Here is a 25,416-nt window from a genome sequence, read left to right as displayed (position 1 = left end):
GCCATCCTCCAAAAGTCTTTGCCTCACTGTGCATGCAGATGCACTCACACCTGCCGGCTGCCATTCCTGAGCAAGCTCTGTACTGGTGGTGCCCCGATCCCGCAGCTGAACCAACTTTAGGAGACGGTCCTGGCGCTTGCTGGACTTTCTTGGGCACCCTGAAGCCTTCTTCACAACAATTGATCCGCTCTCCTTGAAGTTGTTGATGATCCAATAAATGGTTGATTTAGGTGCAATCTTACTGGCAGCAATATCCTTGCCTGTGAAGCCCTTTTTGTGCAAAGCAATGATGACGGCACGTGTCTCCTTGCAGGTAACCATGTTTGACAGAGGAAGAACAATGATTCCAAGCACCACCCTCCTGTTGAAGCTTCCAGTCTGTTATTCGAACTCAATCAGCATGACAGAGTGATCTCCAGCCTTGTCCTCGTCAACACTCACACCTGTGTTCATGAGAATCACTGACATGATGTCAGCTGGTCCTTTTGTGGCAGGGCTGAAATGCAGTGGAAATGTTTTTGGGGGATTCAGTTCATGTGCATGGCAGAGGGACTTTGCAATTAATTGTAATTCATCTGATCATTCTTCATAACATTCTGTAGTATATGCAAATTGCCATCATACAAACTGAGGCAGCAGACTTTGTGAAAATTAATATTTGTGTCATTCTCAAAACTTTTGGCCACGACTGTACATACATTGAAATCACTGGCGACTTTAATAATGGAACACTAATCACTTTTATAATGTTTACATATTTTGCATTACTCATCTCATATGTAAACACTGTATTCTATTCTACTGTATCTTAGTCTATGCCACTCCGACATTGCTCGTCCAAATATTGTGTATTGTTGTGAAATTGTTAGATATTACTTGTTAGATAATACTGCACTGTTGGAGCTAGAAACACAAGCATTTCACTACACCCGCAATAACATCTGCTAAACATGTGTATGTGACCAATCAAATTTGATTTGAATTGAAATTGTCCCTTTATTTGGTGGACTTTTCTGCCATCGAAAACACACTTAAACTAATTTAATTACTTACTTATTGACACAGACATACACCAACAAACAAACAGCACATGCACAATCACTCACACACTAACTCTCCCACACATTCTCCTACTACAGGGGCACCCATTTTCCTGGCAGATGTCGCTGATGGCAGTGGCAGATAATCCAGGATCCTGGTTTTGATACAAGTTGGATTTAGCCATGGCCATGATACCAACATCTGTCAGGATGCTGCAGTGATCTTCCAAACACACACAGAGCAACAGCACAGGATATTGTACATTTCCATTCTGGTAAAAGAGGGGCAAGAACTACTACCCAGAATCAAGATTTGTGGTAAGTTTATGGAAAATGGATGGGTTCCGATGTTTTATGGACAAGAATAACCACTTTATCTAAGGTTGTTTGGCAAAAAGAGCTATGGTTGGTTATATTTAATAATCTAGAAAAATCTATGCTATTTTACAAAATGTACATTTATTGAATGTGGTTGATGAATATTTTTGCAATACATATCATGTTATGTTTCATAAATTATATACATGATTATATCTAGTACCAGTCAAAAGTTGGGACATACCTACTCATTCAAGGGTTTTTCTCTATTTTTACTATTTTCTACTTTGTAGACATCAAATCTATGAAATAACACATATGGAGTCATGTAGTAACCAAAAAAAGTTTTAAACAAATCTAAATATATTTTAGATTTGAGATTCTTAAAAGTAGCCACCCTCTGCCTTGATGACAGCTTTGCACGCTCTTGGCATTCTCTCAAGCAGCTTCATGAGGAATGCTTTTCCAACAGTCTTGAAGGAGTTCCCACATATGCTGAGAACTTTTTGGCTGCTTTTCCTTCATTCAGCGGTTCAACTCATCCCAAACTATCTCAATTGGGTTGAGGTCGGGTGATTGTGGAGGCCAGGTCATCTGATGCAGTACTCCATCACTCTCCTTGGTCAAACACGTGGTCCCGTGTGGCTCAGTTGGTAGAGCATGGCGCTTGCAACGCCAGGGTTGTGGGTTCAATTCCCACGGGGGGACCAGGGTTCAATTCCCACGGGGGGACCAGGATGAATATGTATGAACTTTCCAATTTGTAAGTCGCTCTGGATAAGAGCGTCTGCTAAATGACTTAAATGTAAATGTAAATGTAAATACCCCTTACACAGCCAGGTGTGTTTTGGATCATTGTCTTGTTGAAAAACAAATGCTAGTCCAACTAAGCACAAACCAGATGGGATGGTGAATCGCTGCAGAATGCTGTGGTAGCCATGCTGGTTAAGTGTGCCTTGAATTCTAAATAAATCACAGACAGTGTCAGCAGCAAAGCACCCCCACACCATCACAACTCCTCCTCCATGCTTCACGGTGGGAACCACACATGAGAATATCATATGTTCACCTACTCTGCCTCTTCAAAAGACACGGCGGTTGGAAGGAAAATCTCAAATTGGACTCATCAGACCAAAGGACAGATTTCAACCGGTCTAATGCCCATTGCTCGTGTTTCTTGGCCCAAGCAAGTCTCTTCTTCTTATTGTTGTTCTTTAGTAGCGGTTTCTTTGCAGCAATTCGACCATGAAGGCCTGATTCACGCAGTCTCCTCTGAACAGTTGATGTTGAGATGTGTCTGTTACTTGAACTCTGTGAAGCATTTATTTGGGCTGCAATCTCAGGTGCAGTTAATTCTAATGAACGTATCCTCTGCAGCAGAAGTAACTCTGGGTCTTCCTTTCCTGTGGCGGTCCTCATGAGAGCAAGTTTCATCATAGGACTTGATGGTTTTTGCAGCTGCACTTGAAGAAACTTTCAAAATTCTTGACATTTTCCGAATTGACTGACCTTCATGTCTTAAAGTATTGATGGACTGTCGTTTCTCTTTGCTTATTTGAGCTGTTCTTGCCATAATATGGACTTGGTCTTTAACCAAATATGGCACTCTTCTGTATACCCCCCTACCTTGTCACAACACTACTGATTGGTTCAAACACATTAAGAAGGAAAGAAATTCAACAAATTAACAAGGCACACCTGTTAATTAAAATTCATTCCAGGTGACTACCTTATGACGTTGGTTGAGAGAATGCCAAGAGTGTGCAAAGCTGTCATCAAAGCAAAGGGTGGCTACTTTGAAGAATCTCAAATATAACATATACTTTCATTTGTTTAACACTTTTTTGGTTACTACATGATTCCATATGTGTTATTTCTTAGTTTTGATGTCTTTACTATTATTATACAATGTAGAAAATAGTAAAAATAAAGAAAAACACTAGAATGAGTCTGTCCAAACTTTTGACTGGTACTGTATATAATCATGTATTTGTTTAACACTTTTTTGGTTACTACATGATGACATATGTGTTATTTTATAGTTTTGATGTCTTCACTATTACTTTACAATGTATAAAATTAAAACTTGAATGAGTAGGTGTGTCCAAACCTTTGACTGGTACTAAATATGATGTAGCCCTCTACAACTGGAACATTATTTTAAATCTTAAACAAATACTGAAAAAATAAACACTGTACAGAGCATTTAAGTCAGTGCAGTTGTTCTTAGTAGTTAATAATTCAATAGAGCATCATAATTCACAGTAAACTATTGCTCAACAATTGTTAGAGATTATCATTATACTGTCTTGAGCATTTCCATTGCATTCTATGCAAGTGCACACAGACGTGAATACATTTAGATAAACATTTGAATTAAAGTACATCAGATAGCCAGTCTGAATAAAACAATGTACATTTTGGATTCTGGTGTACTCATGTTTGCCAAGTGAGCATATTGACAGGTGTACAACATTTCAAGCAATTTTATGTGGATTGTCAGATATATTTTTACAGGAGAAAATGCAAATCCCAAACCAATCAAAAAATATTAAAAGAAGTATGTGAGTAGATTAATAATTATCAAAAGTGTTTACAGAAGTAGAACACGCCATACAACCTCCTTTTGCCATCACAAATCTGAAATGTTACACTAGCTAGTCAGTGGCTCAGCTATAGATTGTTAATAAGACATCACTGACGTCACTAAAGTATGAATTCATAGTTATTATTAGTGGGTAGATCAAAACACTTGGCAGCAGGAGAGAAAATGCGTGGCATTCCATTGTAAACATCCTTTCACATGGCTTCTGCATGTGCTCCATAATGGGTTCATCTTTTCAAGAGCATGAATAAGATTACGTGAGATGTCCAGTTCATCATATTTTCTTGTAGGAAAGGTCTAAGCCTCTCAGTGAGCAGTGCTTTACTCAGTTTTATTCACTTTGAATGCAAAGCATGATCTGTGAATGACGTCAGTCAAATAAACGACAGTATCTGAAATGTTACTTTTAAATCTGAATTTGTTCTTGAAAAAAATGTTTTAATTGTTGAAAGCATGATGTTGTTGATGTTACATCAATATGACATCATATACTGTAACCTGGCTGCTGCCAAACCTGCCTGCATGATAACTGCATAAACATTATGCAACTAATGTATAACTAAACCAGATCTGCAAGAAGTTATTCCTTTGGATATGGTCTGAGTGGCTGAAGTAGAACATCTAAGGGATAAATGATTGGACATATTATAGGGGAAAACATTTCTAGCAATGCCTGGACAGCATAAGTAAACCAATATTGGTCATCAACGGGATTTGGATCAACAGGATCAACAGGAATTGGAGACAAGTCAATATGTAAAAGATTTCAACTGTTTCGTGCAGTAGGCTGTGTGTTTTATTGGCAAGCACAAGATGTACCAAAAGCCCTTTGTTTGCGCATGTAACCTAATCTATTCCAATGTGAATCACCCCAGCCCACCTCAACGTTGTTGATGTGTTAGGCAAACAGCAAGGAACCTTTTGTAACATTTGAAGACCATGCATCTTTAACAGGTCAACATCATTTACAGGTTTGAACAAATATTAAAGTACAAAAGCTTGTATCGCAATTAATTAAGAATCTCGAACTGTCCGTATCCAGCATTGGAAAAACATAGTTTTGTCTCACACACAATCACAATATCACGCAATCACCAAATACATGAAGCTATATTATATAATTTGTCTTGTACCTCAAAGTCATAACGTTGTTGAATTCTTGTGAGCCCTGAGTTCCACTTTAAAATATTATCTTGAAAAGAAAAGTGCTGCTGGATAGCACTTGATGGGGTTCACCTTGGGGTCATGTTAGGGGCTGCACCAAATGATTGATGTATTATAATAATTGATTATGCTTATGTTTTATTAATAGAAGGGGAAGGGCTATAAGACCCCTCCCCCACTACATGTATAGGGTCCTGGACTACAGATTAGCAATATATATATGCATTATAAGGTTTATTATTGTTCCACAGTTCTTTTCTAGTCTCTGCTTCTTATAAGAAACGGTCTGAGAGATGTGTGAGATATTGCAGTCAAAACAGGGTGTCTGTGAGAAAGCACCTCAAGGCTAAAAGAGATTCATAGACACAGAACCCTGAAGGGGAATGAAAGAGATAAGAGACAAGTCAGACATACCACTATAAAGCAACTTGGAGTGGAAAATTACTGCGGAGCCCTTAGAAAACACTGGAACTATTGTCTCTCCTGCAAGTTTGTATAACTGTATATGCATGGGCTTGGTGTCACGAGCATAAGGTGTTGACGAAGGCAGTTACATCACTAGGGGTTGACTGCAAGCATGTTAAAGCAACTTGGACCCTTTCCTATTTTGTAGAACTTACTCGAAAACATGCGTGCTATGTTCCCGTTGTCAACTTCTGTCTGCAATTACATTAAGAAATGAATGATTGATTTACTTAAAGATATTGTCTGACAACTGATTTCACCAATAAGCAAATGATTGACAAGGAACAAGGAACCTACCCCAACACACTCAAGCATGCAATTTACCAGCTTTATCTCAGATTAATGGTCTCAATGGCTTCATTAAGAAGACAATCCAAGGCCATAAGAGGAAATAGATGAAGTAGGGGTCGGCCTATGGCGTCATCAGTAAACCTGTGAATTGCATTAGTAACAACAGGGGTGTTTATCTATGGTAGCACCTGGGAGCTGTTCTATGCTGAGAAACCAGTTTGGTTCTTTCTGTATGCTTGACAGCTTGATGTAATGACAGGAGTGTAACGGTCCTGACCAGTTTTATGTTGTTTTTGTATGTGTAATTGGTCAGGGCGTTAGTTTTGGGTGGGCAGTCTATGTTATCTGTTTCTATGTTGGTTTTGGGTTACCTGGTATGGCTCTTGATTAGAGGCAGGTGGTTTGCGTTTTCCTCTAATTAAGAGTCATATTTAGGTAGGGCGTTCTCACTGTTTGTTTGTGGGTGATTGTCTCCTGTGTCAGTATGTATGTTCGTGCCACACGGGACTGTAGCGTTTGTTTGTAGTCGAGTACCTGTTCGTGCGTTCTTCACGTTATATGTAAGTTCGTGTCCAGGTCTGTTTTCATTGTTTATTTGTTTTGTAGTTGATTCAAGTATAGTTCGTTTTCTGTCTACGTCGTGTTTGTTGTTTTGTCGTGTCTTAAATAAATCATGTCATCATACCTCGCTGCGCCTTGGTTCAATCCCTGCTCCTCTTCGGATGAAGAAGAGGAGGACAGCCGTTACAGAATCACCCACCACGCTAAGACCAAGCGGCAAGGGAAAACTAAACGGAGTAAGGGACAGGAGAGAAAGGAGCAATGGACATGGGACGATGTATTGGACGGAAAGGGTTGCTACACTTGGGAGGAGATCCTGGCTGGTAGGGATCGCCTCCCATGGGAACAGGTGGAGGCACTGAGGAGAGCAGAGGCTACCGGGGAGAGGAACCGGAGCTATGAGGGAACGCGTCTGGCACGGAAGCCCAAAAAGCCCGTAAGTAATTCCCAAAGATTTCTTGGGGGGGGGCTAGGAGGTAGTGGGCCAAGGGCAGGTAGGAGACCTGCGCCCACTTCCCAGGCTTACCGTGGAGAGCGGGAGTACGGGCAGGCGCCGTGTTACGCAGTAGAGCGCACGGTGTCTCCTGTACGAGTGCATAGCCCAGTGCGGGTTATTCCACCTCCCCGCACTGGTAGGGCTAGATTGAGTATTGAGCCAGGTGTCATGAGGCCGGCTCAACGCGTCTGGTCTCCAGTGCGTCTCCTCGGGCCGGCATACATGGCACCGGCCTTATGCATGGTTTCTCCGGTTCGCCTACATAGGCCGGTGCGGGTTATTCCACCTCCCCGCACTGGTCGGGCGACCGGGAGCATTCAACCAGGTAAGGTTGGGCGGGTTCAATGCTCAAGAGTGCCAGTACGCCTCCACGGTCCGGTATTTCCGGCGCCACCTCCCCGCCCCAGCCTAGTACCTACAGTGTCTACACTACGCACTAGGCTACCAGTGCGTATCCTGAGCCCTGTTCCTCCTCCACGCACTCTCCCTGTAGTGCGTGTATCTAGCCCGGTGCCTCCAGTTCCGGCCCCACGCACTAAGCTACCAGTGCGTCTTCAGAGCCCTGTACACACTGTATCTTCTCCCCCTACTAATCCTGATGTGCTTGTCCTCAGCCCGGCGTCACCAGTGCCGGTACCATGCATCAGTTATAGAGTGGGCTTTGAGAATACAGTGTGCCCTGTCCCTGCTCCCCGCACTAGTAGGAAGGTGCTTATCATTAGCACGGTGCCTCCAGTTCCGGCACCACGCACCAGGTCTACAGTGCGCCGTATCCGGCCAGAGCCATCCGTCTCCCCAGCGCCATCTGAGCCATCCGTCTCCCCAGCGCCATCTGAGCCATCCGTCTCCCCAGCGCCATCTGAGCCATCCGTCTCCCCAGCGCCGTCTGAGCCATCCGTCTGCCAGGAGCCTGCAAAGCCGCCCGTCTGCCATGAGCCTGCAAAGCCGCCCGTCTGCCATGAGCCTACAGAGCCATCCGCCAGACAGGAGCCGCTAGAGCCGTCTGCCAGACAGGAGCCGCTAGAGCCGCCCGCCAGACAGGATCTGCCAGAGCCGCCCGCCAGACAGGATCTGCCAGAGCCGCAAACCAGACAGGATCTGCCAGAGCCGCAAACCAGACAGGATCTGCCAGAGCCGCAAACCAGACAGGATCTGCCAGAGCCGCCAACCAGACAGGATCTGCCAGAGCCGCCAACCAGACAGGATCTGCCAGAGCCGTCAGAGAGCCATGAGCAGCCAGAGCCGTCAGAGAGCCATGAGCAGCCAGAGCCGTCAGAGAGCCATGAGCAGCCAGAGCCGTCAGAGAGCCATGAGCAGCCAGAGCCGTCAGAGAGCCATGAGCAGCCAGAGCCGTCAGAGCGCCATGAGCGTCGAGAGCCGTCAGCCTGCCATGAGCGTCGAGAGCCGTCAGCCTGCCATGAGCGTCGAGAGCCGTCAGCCTGCCATGAGCGTCGAGAGCCGTCAGCCTGCCATGAGCGTCGAGAGCCATCAGCCTGCCATGAGCGTCGAGAGCCGTCAGCCTGCCATGAGCGTCGAGAGCCGTCAGCCTGCCATGAGCGTCGAGAGCCGTCAGCCTGCATAGACCTGCCAGAGTCCCTCAGCCAGGATCTGCCAGAGTTTATCAGCCGGGACCTGCCCCTTGTCCCGGTGTTGCCCCTTGTCCCGGTGCTGCCCTTTGTCCCGGTGCTGCCCCTTGTCCCGGTGCTGCCCCTTGTCCCGGTGCTGCCCCTTATCCCGGTGCTGCCCCTTGTCCCGGTGCTGCCCCTTGTCCCGGTGCTGCCCCTTGTCCCGGTGCTGTCCCTTGTCCCGGTGCTGTCCCTTGTCCCGGTGCTGCCCCTTGTCCCGGTGCTGCCCCTTGTCCCGGTGCTGCCCCTTGTCCCGGTGCTGCCCTTTGTCCCGGTGCTGCCCCTTCTCCTGGTGCTGGATGTTTATTTAGGGGATGTGAGTTTTAGGGTGGGCATTGGGAGGGGAAGACAAAAACGGGGAGTGACTATGGTGGTGTGGGGACAGCGTCCAGAGCCGGAGCCACCACCGTGGTCACCTGCCCACCCAGACCCTCCCCTGGACTTTGTGCTGGTGCGCCCGGAGTTCGCACCTTGAGGGGGGGGTTATGTAACGGTCCTGACCAGTTTTATGTTGTTTTTGTATGTGTAATTGGTCAGGGCGTTAGTTTTGGGTGGGCAGTCTATGTTATCTGTTTCTATGTTGGTTTTGGGTTACCTGGTATGGCTCTTGATTAGAGGCAGGTGGTTTGCGTTTTCCTCTAATTAAGAGTCATATTTAGGTAGGGCGTTCTCACTGTTTGTTTGTGGGTGATTGTCTCCTGTGTCAGTATGTATGTTCGTGCCACACGGGACTGTAGCGTTTGTTTGTAGTCGAGTACCTGTTCGTGCGTTCTTCACGTTATATGTAAGTTCGTGTCCAGGTCTGTTTTCATTGTTTATTTGTTTTGTAGTTGATTCAAGTATAGTTCGTTTTCTGTCTACGTCGTGTTTGTTGTTTTGTCGTGTCTTAAATAAATCATGTCATCATACCTCGCTGCGCCTTGGTTCAATCCCTGCTCCTCTTCGGATGAAGAAGAGGAGGACAGCCGTTACAAGGAGTGACTTAGTCAGCTTTAATTTTAATCTTCTTGTGCCAGACTGCACACCTGCACTCTTCACACTTTCAGAAAAAAGAGGAAGTCTAGACGAGATGGCTTCATAGTTCATTTAGATAAGGCCTGCCTTACTATCTTATTTGATGTGTTAATCAATTTGTTTGATATTTCATCAGCTCAGATTGACATTGACTACCTGCAAGTGTTTTTTATTGGATGTCTTGAATTATTTATACAAATGATCTTATTAATATACTTCTATCATACAGGTATTAAAGCTATAGTGATGTCTTTTCAGTATAGCTCTCTGCTAAAACTGCAAAGAAATTCCTGTTTGATGTAGACATCTTTTCATGTTTCAGAATGTGCTCATGAGTAATGGGGAAGACAGGCAGCAAAGTGCTGAGAGAGACATCTTTGGATGGAGTTCAGCCACAGCAGGTAAAGGCTTATATACAACACTACACACACGTCCTTAGTGGGAGACTGCAGGTCATTTGTGTGTCTGCGCTGGAGCTTATCTGATTCTGTGCCGCTTACTCACCACATCTCCCGACTCCGTTCAAACGGGACAGCTGTGTGTTCCACAGCCATCAACTGGTTATGCAATCAGGATCAACTCCAGCTTACTTTCACACATTATCTCTTTCTGTAGCATCATTAGTCCTATGTATATCAGAATACATTACCGGGCCTACAATAATTCACAGCCTTCCACAGCTAACAAAACAGCCATCATTCTAGGTGAATTTAGAAAGGTTGAATGATTCACTGAAAATGTGATGAAAGTCCTATCTATGAGAGATGGCAATTGCTGAGTAAGACAGGATTTTGATGTTGGGTATTATATAAATTCTACTTTTTTCTGAACCTTGAGAGGTGCTTGAAATCCTTGATTTCTGCTTAGCTACTCTGTTTGGAAAGCCCATCCCCTGTTTAATCGAAACACAATTATCTATTTAATGAAAACAGCCAATCCCTGTTTAAACATTAAAAAAATGTTAAAATAATAAAGAAATGTAAAAAAATACAACCATTCCTAATTGATTACAACAACATTCATTCATTTATTGATTATTGAGCTAAATCTAATGCAAACAGTCTTTACTAGAGCTTGGTGTCTGTATTTAGTTTATTTATATTGGTGGTTACCTCTCCCTGCAGCCAAGCATGACAGTAACCCTAGGAACTCCTAGTCCACCCCGAGAAGACTCAGGCCCACGATCTGCCCACTGACACCTGAAACAATGACCTTAGGCCTGAGTCACACAAATAGATCAATGAATCAATGAATGAATCATAGCCAAGGAACATACACCCATACACTATACATAGTTGTACTTTACAGGATGCAGCCTATGTGTACAGTGTGTATTTTGTGTGACTGTTAGCTATGGAATAGAGAGAGTGAAGTTGTATTCCTTTCTAAGATGTCTCAGTCAGTGTTCTTCTCTTAACATATTAGTCCGCTGGACTGCTCTAACTCGGTGTGCCCATGTGATTTCCCTTGTCAACTCATGTTCCCCGCTAATGTGCCTCATGAGGCAAACATACCCTCCCCCTGTAAGGGTTGAGTAGACGCTATGTTTTTCAGCCGGGACTACTCGGTAGGTCCCAGCAGTGGCAGAAACTGGACTGAAGTGAATTGATTCGTGGGGGATTAGAGATTAAGATTTCCCCTCCCGCTCAGATGGGCTTTAATGGAGTAAATCTGGGGATTATGATGTCAGAGGCCCGTGGTTGTCAGAGAGGAAATTTAATTGTCAGAGGAGTGCTGATGGCCAGGATTATGGCACGGCCAGTGAGGAAATGTAAGAACGGGAAGCCATGTCTGTGCCATAACCCTGTACAGTGAAACCTTCAGGGAAGAACATCAACCACTATTGGAATTTGAGAGTTGGTGGTCCATGGCGCTGAGTGGATTGTTCAGATGCTTAGTCAGTGAGAGAGAGAGAGTTTTTTATTATCTTCTGCCTGCCCTTAATGCATCCTTGTCAAGTGGTAAGTAGTCTTGATTGTGATTATTATCTAAGTACTGTACGTACTGTAATTCAGCAAGTTAGCTCACTAATGTTCTAAAATGACATATGCCACATGGTGAAATCCCTCGTTCTTGTTGATCTCTTCGCATTCTGAAAGCCCATTGCTAACCGTGTGTGTGTGTGTGTGTGTGTGTGTGTGTGTGTGTGTGTGTGTGTGTGTGCGCGCCAACACACGTGTATGTGTGCGTGGGCGTGCATGTTTCAGCCTGCACCTGCTGCTGCTATTGAGGGGCTCACCAAGACCAAGAAGATGAAGGTGAAATGGACTCAGTTGGGCATGGTGTTCTTCCTGTTGCTCTCCCTGGTCATGACAGGATGTTTCCTCTGGCAGTACCAGCTGCCAAAGTTACTGCCAGGTAAGGCTCACTCCCTGCATTCAACCTTGTCCGTGAAAACATTAGTACCAAACTGAAAATAATGTCAGGAGCAAGCAATTCAACATATTATGCAGCAAACAGCATCAATTCACTCTAAACATTTCAGCCTGTCAATCTCTTGTGATTTTGTTACATTGTGTCTGAGGTAAATGGGTAAAGATTACTCAAAGCTTATGATTATATTAGTGGTTACAGTATCTTTACATGTAATCTCTCTTGGACAGATCTACATAAACATAACTGGTACCATAGAATCTGTCGGGAAGGAATGGGATGTGTAGGATGAAAGCAGCAGAAATTCCGGTGTTTGGGTTTTTTGTCACTGGTTATTTAGACATGATTTGGCAGGCATTAGCATCGTTCAAATTTCGGAAAGGGAGGGGACATTTCACCCATAACTTGCAAAGAAAGATGGTGGAGCTCCTTGTTACGGTTCTGCTCATCTTTCTAGCATCTCATCATCTCTTCTATTAACACGCATGGATCCAAAACTTAATTGAGCAGCTGACCAATTACCTGACACTTTAGTTCTGGGTTAACCAAGATTACAGTATGTAGCTCCTGCTTCCTCTGCATTAACGTTGACACATACAATCTGAGATTTTGCACACAAAGAAGCCTCTAGAAATTAGTTAGAAAGTCCATTTGTTTTTGGGAAATAGAGAAAAGTTCCAACACATGGCAGTTCTCCCTTCAGAATGGATTTATTTGCCTGGAAGCCACATGAGGATACATTGAAGTGCTTCCAAGCAAGTCATTCCAGTTGTCTGAGGTGTGATTGTGAAATCCTATTAGCTGGTTTCTATGGGTGGTCAATGGATTAGACAGACAGTGCTTGAAATGTGGATTTTCAGGTGAATAAAAGAGAAGAGCAGTTGTGGATGAAGTCAATCAAAATCATTCTGGGTTAATACAAGTTGCAACAGAGATACAATATCCAGCATTAGAGCAAAGAAAATGTCTAACTGGCCTCCACTATCAGCAGACAACTGTTCTGTCAACAAGGTCACTAAATCTTCTTAAAGACTCCAACTCAGACAGCAGGCTTAGCCACTGTCTGCAGAGTTTACAAGACAGTATACAGTTGAAGTCGGAAGTTTACACACATACACTTAGGTTGGCGTTATTAAAACTCGTTTTTCAACCACTCCACAAATGTCTTGTTAACAAACTATAGTTTTGGCAAGTCGGTTAGGACATTACTTTTTGCATGACACAAGTAATTTTTCCAAAAATTGTTTACAGACAGATTATTTCACTTATAATTCACTGTATCACAATTCCAGTGGGTCAGAAGTGTACATACACTAAGTTGACTGTGCCTTTAAACAGCTTGGAAAATTCCCGAAAACTATGTCATGGCTTTAGAAGCTTCTGATAGGCTAATTGACATAATTTGAGTCAATTGGAGATGTACCTGTGGATGTATTTCAAGGCCTACCTTCAAACTCAGTGCCTCTTTGCTTGACATCATGGGAACATCAAAAGAAATCAGCCAAGACCTCAGAAAAAAAATTGTAGACCTCCACAAATCTGGTTCATCCTTGAGAGCAATTCCAAACACCTGAAGGTACCACGTTCATCTGTACAAACAATAGTACACAAGTATAAACACAGCCGTCATACCGCTCAGGAAGGAGACGCGTTCTGTCTCCTAGAGCTGAACGTACTTTGGTGCGAAAAGTGCAAATCAATCCCAAAACAACAGCAAAGGACCCTGTGAAGATGCTGGAGGGAACAAAAGTATCTATATCCACAGTAAAACAAGTCCTATATCGACATAACCTGATAGGCCGCTCAGCAAGGAAGAAGCCACTGTTCCAAAACTGCCATAAAAAAGCCAGATTGCGGTGTGCAACTGCACATGGGGACAAAGATCGTACTTTTTGGAGAAATGTTCTCTGGTCTGATGAAACAAAAATAGAACTGTTTGCCCATAATGACCATCGTTATGTTTGGATTAAAAAGGGGGAGGCTTGCAATCTGAAGAACATCATCCCATGCTCAAAGCACGGGGGTGGCGGCATCATGTTTTGGGGGTGCTTTGCTACAAGAGGGACTGGTGCACTTCACAAAATAGATGGCATCATGAGGGAGGAAAATTATGTGGATATATTGAAGCAACATCTCAAGACATCAGTCAGGAAGTTAAAGCTTGGTCATAAATGGGCCTTCCAAATGGACAATGACCCTAAGCATACTTCCAAAGTTGTGGCAAAATGGCTTAGGGACAACAAAGTCAAGGTATTGGAGTGGCCATCACAAAGCCCTGACCTCAATCCTATAGAAAATGTGTGGGCAGAACTGAAAAAGTGTGTGCGAGCAAGGAGGCCTACAAACCTGATTCAGTTATACCAGCTCTGTCAGGAGGAATGGGCCAAAATTCACCCAACTTATAGTGGGAAGCTTGTGGAAGGCTACCCAAAACATTTGACCCAAGTTAAACAATTTAAAGGCAATGGCACCAAATACTAATTGAGTGTATGTAAACTTCTGACCCACTAGGAATGTGATGAAAGAAATAAAAGCTGAAATAACAAATTCTCTCTACTATTATTCTGACATTTCACGTTCTTAAAATAAAGTGGTGATCCTCACTTACCTAAGACAGGGAATGTTTACTAGGATTAAATGTCAGGAATTGTGAAAAACTGAGTTTAAATGTATTTGGCTAAGGTGTATGTAAACTTCCGACTTCAACTGTAACATCAGCACTTAAACAGGCCAAAGGTCTGTTTAAGAAGTAAAATGATCATCAGTAGTCAGTTACAACAGGTAATTGTAGACTAACATGAGAAAATTACTTGACCAAACATGTCATTAGTACTATGTTAACATGGGGTTTAAACGTGATATTTAAAAAATATGGTTAACTCAGGTTTCTCCAAACAATGGAATGCCATTGTCAGCATCTCTGACAATGGCATTCCATTGTCAGAGATGCTGAGTGTTTGTCATAAGGTGAGTGTTTGTTTGTCATATGCTGAGTGTTTGTCACACTCTGCAGAGATGCAGAGTGTTTGTCATAAGGTGAATGCACCAATTTGTAAGTCGCTCTGGATAAGAGCGTCTGCTAAATGACTTAATAAATGTAAATGTAAATCTCTTCGCTTGTATAATAATTTGTATTGCATATCATTCATAATCAACGTTACAGTAGATAACAAAATCAAACACAGGAAATCATGAATCAAATAATTTCCCACTACAGTGCTCACAGTGAAGCAACCTACTGTAGTGCTAAAGGTGTTTTTAGATTGTCCGCCTATTTCTGATGACAGTGAGAGATACTACTGTACTTTCCCCTTAACTTCTTCTTTGCTAAAAGTTTCTGTGGCAGCTATTTGAGAAAGTAATATTATAGAGAACTTACAGAGAAATATAAAGTGTAGTGAATGGTTTTATTTCCCAAATGTAGCGGTCATCTTTACCCCTAGGCTTCAGTTGCATTCTTTACTGAAGTGCTGCTTCTTACACGTTTACTCTTTCAGTAGCACACCATGGCTGTATGATCTAGTACTGGATCTGAATTCATTAACATACTGTAGGCCTATGGGCCTGTTGACTATAGTAACTCTAGGAGCTATAAAGGCTAGATCTAATCCTGTGTAAATGAAAGTGTCCGTTAACTGCTCCTTCGAAATTCACAGTGCGTCCGGAATTAATCACCTTTATGACTATGTGTTTGTGTGCAAATTGGCTCCTTTGTGGTAGCCTACAGACATGGGAACTCAGTTGATTAATGAAGTCCTGTGGAAGTCCATTATGGCACATTTTGTTCGTCTCCTTGTCATGACATACATATTACTCCACCAACATCAAGTGTGAATTTCAATAAACGCCCAACTTCTTTCCCCTTCTTCCTATATCTCTCTCTGTCTCTCTGCCAGATGAAGGCATGGGAGGCAATGCCAAATCAGAACGGATGTGCCCACGCTTCCCTGAGCCTCTCCCCCTGGAACACCCTATCCCTACCCTGAAAGAGGCACTAGAAAAGGTAAGTGCTCCCTTGGGTCATTCAGACTATGCACATTCTGCTCATGTCCAACTAAGAACAGGGAACATGTGTTAGTGATAATGCTTTATAACAATTGCCTAGACACGCTCCCCCAGAGGGATTGTATTACCATGCAGAGAAATATGTTTGATAAAAAGTATTTTTGATAAAGAAGCCTCTGAGTTGGACGTGACCCGTTCCTGCATTAATATAACTCAGACAGTGAAGGGCATTCTACAAAACAGAGAGGAGAGCAGTCCTACCAGTCCCAGCACATATCCATACAAGCAGCGGTCTGTTATGGATGAGTGTTGAAATTCCCATTGGAATCCTATTAACAATGTCCTCAGAATGACAAAAACACATTGGAACTCCTTGTATCTTTTATACAGAACCGAATATCCCTGCATACATTAAGACATTACTGCTTTGGCCCTCATAAAAACAGAGAGACATAATCTATAAGGTAGATTGTCATTCTGACAGTGTCCATTGTCCATTGTATTCCATCTGCCTATTACCTGTGACAGTTAAGAATAATGTCAGTTCATTCAGCATCTGCCAAGCCTTGGCAGTAAATGCACCTCCATCACAACAAATCAATAGGAAGCAGTCTATTTTTGTGCCTTAAAGTCTTCAAGACCCAGGGTAACTTTTGAAGGTCTTGTTTACTGAAACTACAGTACAACCTTGAGGGAGAGTCTGTGAATCAATTTGTTTCTCAGTAAGAATTTCTGTTTTGTAGTGTTTACAGATATATTAGTCGATATAAATGCTCATAAGTGGTATGTTCTCACTCAGGTGGACATACTGCTGCGCCAGAGTATCAACCCTGCTAGTCTTCCCTCTTTGTCGGCCATTGTGATTTTCAATGACACCGTTCTGTGGACTGGTAACTTTGGCAAGAGGAACGGAAGTGACCCACTCTCAGCTCCACCCAATGAATACACCATCTATAGGTAAGGAGCAGCAGAGATCTCAGGACTCTTTGGGTCTTCCAGGGGGATGACCAAGACAGGTCTGTTCATTTTGGTGTCATGGTCATTAATTATAAGCACCCTTAGCCCTTTCATATTAATTTCTTAATTCGGGGACATGTGTGTAATTCCGTTGACCGATTGCATTAGCTTGCAATCATAGCACTATTATATTGTATGACGTACTACGTGCTCTGAGCATGTGAATATCCTATCAGTCACAGCTTTCTTGCTGCACATGATAGAGGCATTGATGTCACACAGCAATTAGCCTCTGACACAGTTAGCCACTACAATGCACTGTCATGTACCAAAAAGCTGTAACAGGTATTCTGGCTTCAGAGTACAGTTGTCAACACTGACCAACAGGAGTCTATATTCACTGATGCACAGCTTCCAGTTAGAGTGATCATTACTGAGTGAAATGAGAGCTGTTAAAGTCATGTGACTTTGCTTTAGGGCTTTACTTAAAGATAGACTCAGTGAGATGACGCTGCAAGGAACAGCCCCGGAGATATTTAAATGAGCGCGATGTAAGACTTCGCTCTCACACAGTCACACAGAGTACCTGTGCATGTGAACGGGTGCGTGTCACGCTGCTACAATGTGGTACTTTAAAAAAACTTATTTTTTTTAAACTATAGCTTTGGGACCAAAACTGAAGAGACGCTTGGCCTCGTGCTTCAACGATTTTAGTTGTTGCGGACATTGACCCACTAAGGCTGTTTACACAGCCACCGTAAGAACCCAAATCTGATTTTCTTTCTAAATCCCATCTTTTTTTCTGACTGTCCACACTCAGTTTTAGATGTAACCCAAATCAGATTTAAGCAATCACACTGTCACGATCGTTAGAATAACTGGACCAAAGCGCAGCGTGATCTGGGTTCCAGATCTTTATTGCTATGTGAACCTCAAAGCAAAACAAAACAATAAACGAACAAAAACGAAACGTGAAGCTACAATAATGCTCACAGGCAACTATACATAGTCAAGATCCCACAAAGCACAAAGGGGAAATTGCTGCCTAAATATGATCCCAAATCAGAGACAACGACAAACAGCTGCCTCTGATTGGGAACTATACCTGGCCAGCATAGAAACATAATCCCCTAGATGACCCACCCTAGTCACACCCCGACCTAACCAAAATGGAGAATAAAAAGCTCTCTATGGTCAGGACGTGACACACACTGATGTAGCCTCTGAAGTAGCACAGATGCAATGCTCATTTCTTGTTACTGATCCTTTAACTTTTGAGGTGGTTGTCATGGTAACGGCAGGTCATGTGCCAAAAGAAACACTTTATATGGCTGTTGTATAAATCAGAAGTCAAAATATCAGATTCCATGTGTATTTTTTGCTGTTTGCACAATAGCAAAGATCATATATGTATCAGATATGCAAATAATTTGTCAAATATTTGAATTGGGATGCCTATGTAAACAGCCTACAGTATGTGTTTTCTTTGTGCATGCAATGTCATCTCGGTGAGTCTAACTTTAATTTTGACACACCTGTATTTGGGGAATTTCTCCCATTCTTCTCTGCAGATCCTCTCGAGCTCTGTCAGGTTGAATGGGGAGCGTTGCTGTACAGCTATTTTCAGGTCTCTCCAGAGAGGTTTGATCGGGTTCAAGTCTGGGCTCTGGCTGGGTCACTCAAGGACATTCAGAGACTTGTCCCGAAGCCACTCCGGCATTGTCTTGGCTGTGTGCTTAGGGTTGTTGTCCTGTTGGAAGTAGAACCTTAGCCCCAGTCAGGTCTTGAGAGCGCTGGAGCAGGTTTTCATTAAGGATCTCTCTTTATTTTGCACCGTTCATCTTTCCCTCAATCCTGACTAGTCTCCCAGTCCCTACCACTGAAAACATCCCCATAGCTTGATGCTGTAACCACCATGCTTCACCGGTGGTGCCCGGTTTCCTACAGATGTGACGCTTGGCATTCAGGCCTAAGAGTTCAATCTTGGTTTCGTCAGACAAGATAATCTTGTTTCTCATGGTCTGAGAGTCCTTTAGGTAACTTTTAGCAAACTCCAAGCGGGCTGACATGTGTCTTTTACTGAGGAGTGGCTTCCGTTTGGCCACTTTAGCATAAAGGCCTGATTGGTGGAGTGCTGCTGAGATGGTTGTCCTTCTGGAAGGTTCTCCTATCTCCATAGAGGAACTCTGGAGCTCTGTCAGAGTGACCATCGGTTTCTTGGTCAACTCCCCGACCAAAGCCCTTCTCCCCGAATTGCTCAGTTTGGGTGGGCGGCCAGCTTTAGGAAGAGTCTTGGTGGTTCAAAACTTCTTCCATTTATGAATGATAGAGGCGACTGATCTTGGGGACCTTCACATGTTTTGGTAACCTTCTCTAGATCTGTGCTTCAACACAATCCTGTCTCGGAGCTCTACGGACAATTCCTTCGACCTCAGGGCGTGGTTTTTTCTCCGACATGCACTGTCAACTGTGCGACCTTATATACTGTAGACAAGTGTGTGCCCATCCAAATCATGCCTTTTCAAATTGTTATTTTACAGTAAACCAATTGACAGACTTTCAACACGCTTATAGGGAAGGACATTCAAGAAGCACAATACTTACACAAATGACTGATGATTGGCTGAGTGAAATTGATTAAAAAAAGATTGTCGGGGCTGTTTTGTTAGACTTCATTGTGACTTTTGACATTTTGATCATAGTCTTTTGCCGGAAAAACCTAAGTGTTATGGCTTTACACACCCTGCTATATTGTGGATAAAGAGTTACCTGGCTAACAGAATACAGGGGGTGTTCTTTAATGGAAGCCTCGCCAACAAAATCCAGGTAGACTAAGGAATTCACCAAGGCAGCTGTCTAGGCCCCTTACTGGCTTTGAGTAAAATCAGTGTGTCTATGTATGAAGATGACTTAACACTATACACGTCAGCTACCACAGTGACTGAAAGAGCTGCAACACTTAACAAAGAGCTGCCGTTAGTTTCAGAATGTGGGCAAGGAATAAGTTAGTCCGAAATATTTCAAAACTAAAAGCATTGTATTTGGGACAAAACATTCACTAAACCCTAAACCTTAACTACATCTTGTAATGAATAATGTGAAAATTGAGCAAGTTGAGGAGACTAAACTGCTTGGCATAACCCTGGATTGTAAACCTTCATGGTCAAAACATATTGACACAACAGTAGCTAGGTTGGGGAGAAGTTTGTCCATAATAAAGCTCTGCTCTGCATTCTTAACAGCACTATCAACAAGGCAGGTCCTACAGGCCCTAGTTTTGTCGCACCTGGACTAATGTTCAGTCGTGTGGTCAGGTGCCACAAAGAGGGACTTAGGAAAATTGCAATTGGCTCAGAACAGGGCATTACAGCTGGCCCTTGGATTTTCAAGGAGAGCTAACATTAATAATATGCATGTCAATCTCTCCTGGCTCAAAGTTGAGGCAAGATTGACTTCATCACTACTTGTATTTCTGAGAGATATTGACATGTTGAATGCACCGAGCTGTCTGATTGAACTACTGGCACACAGCTCGGACACCCATGCATACCCCACAAGACATGCCACCAGAGGTCTTTTCGCAGTCCTCAAGTCCAGAATAGACTATGGGAGGCGCACAGTACTACATAGAGCCATGACTACATGGCTACATTCCACATCAAGTAACTCATGCAAGCAGTGAAATTAGATTTAAAAAACAAATAAAAATACACCTTATGGAACGGCGGGGACTGTGAAGCAACACAAACATGGGCACAGACACATGCATTCATACACACGATAACATACGCACTATACACACACGTACACATGGATTCTGTGTTGTAGATATGTGATATTAGAGTAGGGGCCTGAGGGCTGTCATGAACCGGCTCAAAGTGTGTAACAAAAAGGGAGACAAAGTGGAGATAAGGAATAACAAAATATATTTATTAACTAAAGTAAATGAAATATAATTAACAATGGTGTGTGTAGGCAGTAATCAGTAGTGTCAGTGAGTGGTTGCGTGTATAGATGTGATAATGAGAAGTGTTGAAAGGTGCAAACGCAAACAAAAGCAAACAAACGCAAACAGCCACAAAAAATGCCACAACCAAAATCTGTGCCTTCATGGAGAGATTCTCCTCAATGAATAGGGAAGAGGTGTATTTGTCCTGGGACACACCTGAACTCAGGTGTGTCCCATTTCGCTGACGACCCTCCCAGCTCCGCCCACAACATCCTATTAAGGAAACAAGAGCAAAGAGAAAGAATTCGGCAGACAGAGTGGGAGGGTCATCACAGGGCACACACTTAATATGTTGTGAATGTATTGTAATGTTTACAATTTTTTATAACTGCCTTAATTCTTCTGGAGCCCAGGTAGAGTAGTTGCTGCCTTGGCAGCACTGTTGTATTTTTTTTCTTCAGACTTGTGGTATGTTTGTGGAGATTGCATTCACGATAAATTAAGCGGATTAAGCGTAAATTACCTTTAAAAGTTGACTGCAATTCTCTTGTCGGCCATGCGCCTTTGATTGAATACTGACCAACTTTATGTCTTGAACTATGTATGGGCTATTTATTATTCATTATGTCTTCATCAACATTGGCTCCAGATTCTCTCCAGCCCTGTCTTGAGTGTTGTCAGCATGGTCCTTGAATAGACATATTCTGTAGTATGATGATGTCATTTTAAACTTCAAACCCCTCAGTGTGTTAATGGAGTTAAAAATCATGCTGTTGCAAGAATGTCTGCGGTATGAGGCAGAGAAAACATTGTGAGGTCAAAAGCCTGAGTGTAGAAAGCTTTAGAGAGTGCATGTGAAACTGAAAGAAATTTACAGTAAGTTAATCCTCTGAAAGGAAGAATAGTACTCATTTGTGCATGCTCGCCATTTTTTGTTGTTGTAATGAATTCTTTTTTTAAAATTTGCAGGCATCGGGGTATTTACAGTAGTGAATAACACCTGTTTGATTCCTGCCCTACAGGATTGCCAGCCTTTCAAAGATCTTCCCAACGCTGATGCTGTACAGGCTGTGGGAGGATGGGAAGATTGCCTCTCTGGACGACCCACTTGAGAAATATGTGGAGAACTTCACCATTAAAAACCCTCTGGGCAAGTCACGGGACTCTGAGCTCAAGTACGTGACAGACGGTCTGATCTTTCTGGACAGTGGAGAGGTTCAGATCCGCTCCTCCTCTGTCACCCTGCGAAGGATGGCCAGCCAGCTCTCAGGTGAGATACGGACCTCACCCTCCCCCCCACCCTCCCATCACGCCAGGGATTGGAAACCAGGTCATGCCGACCCTTTACACGACTGTGAGGGAATCCCTGTTTTGTGCCTTATGTGCTCAGCTGCAGTGTTAAACGTTCATGCTATTATGACCAAAATGGCCTCTATAATGTAATATTGATGATCTTATTCATTGATTTAATTTATTTGCCACCATACTGCAATCTCTAGTCAGAGCCCTTAAACCTCTAAGCAGGTTTCCAGATTGCCTTCTAAGGTGGTAAACACCTCTGACGTTACAGAAACTGTTCAGATTGTCACTGCATCTGCTTATCATCAGAAATAGATCCTGTGAGTGCTGAGGGACGATGAGTTCCCCCTATATGATGGGCGACGCTCTGAATTGACAAAAACCTTGGTACACATCTACACAAATATACAGGCCAATGTGCCAGTGACATACACCTTCTACAGAATTGTATGTCTTGTCTTTTTATTAGCATATTACACCACAAAATCCAAGCCTGTTACTTCAATATGGCACCCTACAATACCTTCCTTTGAAACATAGGTTTGATTTGATTAGGTTTGCACTTTGATCATTGAGGCATGAAGGTTGAACTCAATAATTTATTGAGGAGAGTATTTGATGTTTCTGACTAGACTTTGATACTGATGGATTTCTGAGCTGTACATTAAATTAAATGACCAGTGACATACACTGCAGACGACATGCTGGAATAACAGTTGAGGACCTCATTTTAGTTCAAATTAATTGAAATTGTTGTGAGCTTTATTTGTCATACTAGCTAAATTAATGTATTGCTTTCTTTATTCGTAAATACTAAAGATGTTGTGTTTTGTTAACTGTAGGTCTACCCAGAAGACTTAGAGCCACTAACCTGCTATGGAAGGGGAAAACACAGGCTGCAGTGAATCTGTTGCAAGACGATGTCCTCGTTGCAGACCCTGGCACCAAGTAAGACCTTAGTCATTCCCATCGTTCGATATCAGAAGAGCAATATAGTAATTAAAATGTTGTGCATGTCCTTGTGCCATTTAAAATTCAGTAAATATTTGCGTGTGTAATATAATGGAGCATATTTGCTACACTCATTTGGATGTAAATAGACGACTCAGGTGTTTAATTCCATCACTCCTGTGGGCTGTATTAACCCTGCAGTCTGCCCTATCATAATGACTTCCCACTCTGCTGCTCTGTGCTTTGCAGATGCCACTACAGTAACCTAGCCTTCTCCTTATTGGCCCACGTCATGGCTGAGAAGGTGGTGGGCATGGACTACCAGCGCTGGATCAATGATAACATCCTCGACCGGCTGGGGATGGAGGATACAGGCTTCGACATCACCCCAGGGATCCACAGCCAGATGGCTGTGGGCGTCTACTCCAGTGGCCAGCCAGCCCCTCTGTACGACCTGGGTTGGTACCGCCCCTCAGGCCAGATGTTCTCCACTGCCGCTGACCTTGCCAAGCTGGCTATGATGCTGCTGGGTGCCTACCATCGCAAGCTCCTGGAGCCTGACACCCTGAAAATCATGCTGACCCCTCTGTTCCGCTGTGATAAGGACTACTTTGCCAACCGCACCGGCACACCATGGGAGGTGAATGAGCAGTTGGGCTACGAGGTGGTGCGTAAAGACGGAGACCTAGACGGCTACTCAGCCACCTTCTCACTGGTGCCCAGGCTCAAGCTGGGCCTGGTAGTGCTGATGGCTGGCACCAGACCTCAGAACCAGGATGTGTTGGCCAAGGCTTACAGCCATATAATACCCGCCATGGAGAGGGCTTTCCGGGAGTCCAAGAAGATCCTCATCCCTCCCCCTAATCCAGACCCTTACATAGGCTTCTTCACCTACGGAAACATCACCTTCTATGAGATCAAAGCTGGGGCAGACGGTGTTCTGATCATGCAGCAGTTTGGTCCCCAGATTGAGGACCTGATCCCAGAGAGATATAGGACAATAAAGCTGAACTACCTGGTGGACAGGGTGTTCAGGGTGGTGTTTGAGAAAGAGTACCCTTGTGTCTTGCGGGTCAGCACCGCGTCTGTCTCCCTTGAGGCCCAAGACGGGCAGCTCTTTAACTTTTATGTGTTCGACAAGCGAGGTCTGTCCCCTGGCTTCGATGCACCAGGACTGAATACGTACAATGTGGTCAGGATAGCCCATAGGCCGACTTTCTCGAACTAACTGAACTCATACATTGGAAAGGCCATGAATGTGCAGGATGAAGGTCCTGTTTGGGTCTGTAGCCTATATTTAATAGTGATATTCTATATTGAAAGAGCACATTGCTGGAGGACAGTGAGTGGACAATAACATGATGCATTGCCAAAGAAGGTACACAGCTAGACAAAAAGGTGTTTAATTTACCAATTGTTGTCAACTCTTGTACATAATGTTTTCTTTGATTTCCATGTCAAATAATGGCATTGTACATATTCATCATTTTTATACAGTTGGTAACCTGACCTTAAACATATTATACTGTACACATTTATTGTATTGTGACACAGTAATAGAGGGGTTGGTTGTTTGGCAACAAAACCGATGCGCGTGCAACCATGGGGCAAAATAGACTGGTTTGGCTTGGATTGTTGACAACATGTAAACTATATTTAGTCTCTTGAAAACATAAATACATTTTCACAATGAGAACTTGTTGTCTCTCAAATACATTGTTACAGTTGTTGGTGAGCTAGCTAGCAAATTCTAGCCATATTAGCATTGACATGACATCAGTCCGAACACCTCAAAACAAGTAATGGTATCAATAACAAGATGACATGAGCTGAAACAAGCCCCACATGGTAGTTTCTTGTCATTCTTTCTAGCAATCTGGCCATCCAGAATGACAACAACATGCTGTCTTCTGTCCCATGGAAGCGCGCACATCGTTTTCGGGATGTTGTCAGCTATCCCATCTATTGAGTTTTTCCTATGTTCTGCACATTGTTACCTTACCTTTATCAGCTTGTTCTATCCTTACATTGCATTTGTAAGAAAAGACTGCATGGAAATATGGCATGCGGGAATCAATCAACACAATTCAATTGTAACACTTTCATTTGTATGTGGAAGTTCATGTTTTCTTGCCCTGTGAATTTCATTTTGATTAATCAAAAGATGTGCAATGTATGTTTCTACTGCAGCAAAACATGGATATATTTGTATTTGTTATCAATGAATCGCCTGATCATTTTTGACCTACAAAAAACCCATAAGATATGTTCATGCCAAACAAAAATAAAGTCTGATTTTTAAA

General features: G+C 43.2%; 1 protein-coding gene across 1 annotated transcript; it reads left to right on the top strand.

Annotated features, from left to right (window-relative positions):
• The first annotated feature begins 1,144 nt into the window (after positions 1-1,144).
• Positions 1,145-25,416, top strand: LOC129815161 (putative beta-lactamase-like 1). The gene is made up of 8 exons (XM_055868635.1): positions 1,145-1,358; positions 9,902-9,980; positions 11,787-11,937; positions 15,849-15,955; positions 16,757-16,914; positions 21,886-22,133; positions 23,005-23,110; positions 23,363-25,416. Exons 2-8 carry the CDS (start codon positions 9,918-9,920, stop codon positions 24,339-24,341), a joined length of 1,812 nt encoding a protein of 603 aa, XP_055724610.1. The 5' UTR covers positions 1,145-1,358; positions 9,902-9,917; the 3' UTR covers positions 24,342-25,416.

Source organism: Salvelinus fontinalis, chromosome 18 (genome assembly GCF_029448725.1).
Source record: "Salvelinus fontinalis isolate EN_2023a chromosome 18, ASM2944872v1, whole genome shotgun sequence".
NCBI lineage: Eukaryota > Metazoa > Chordata > Actinopteri > Salmoniformes > Salmonidae > Salvelinus > Salvelinus fontinalis.
This window is presented reverse-complemented; position numbering and strand designations above follow the sequence as displayed.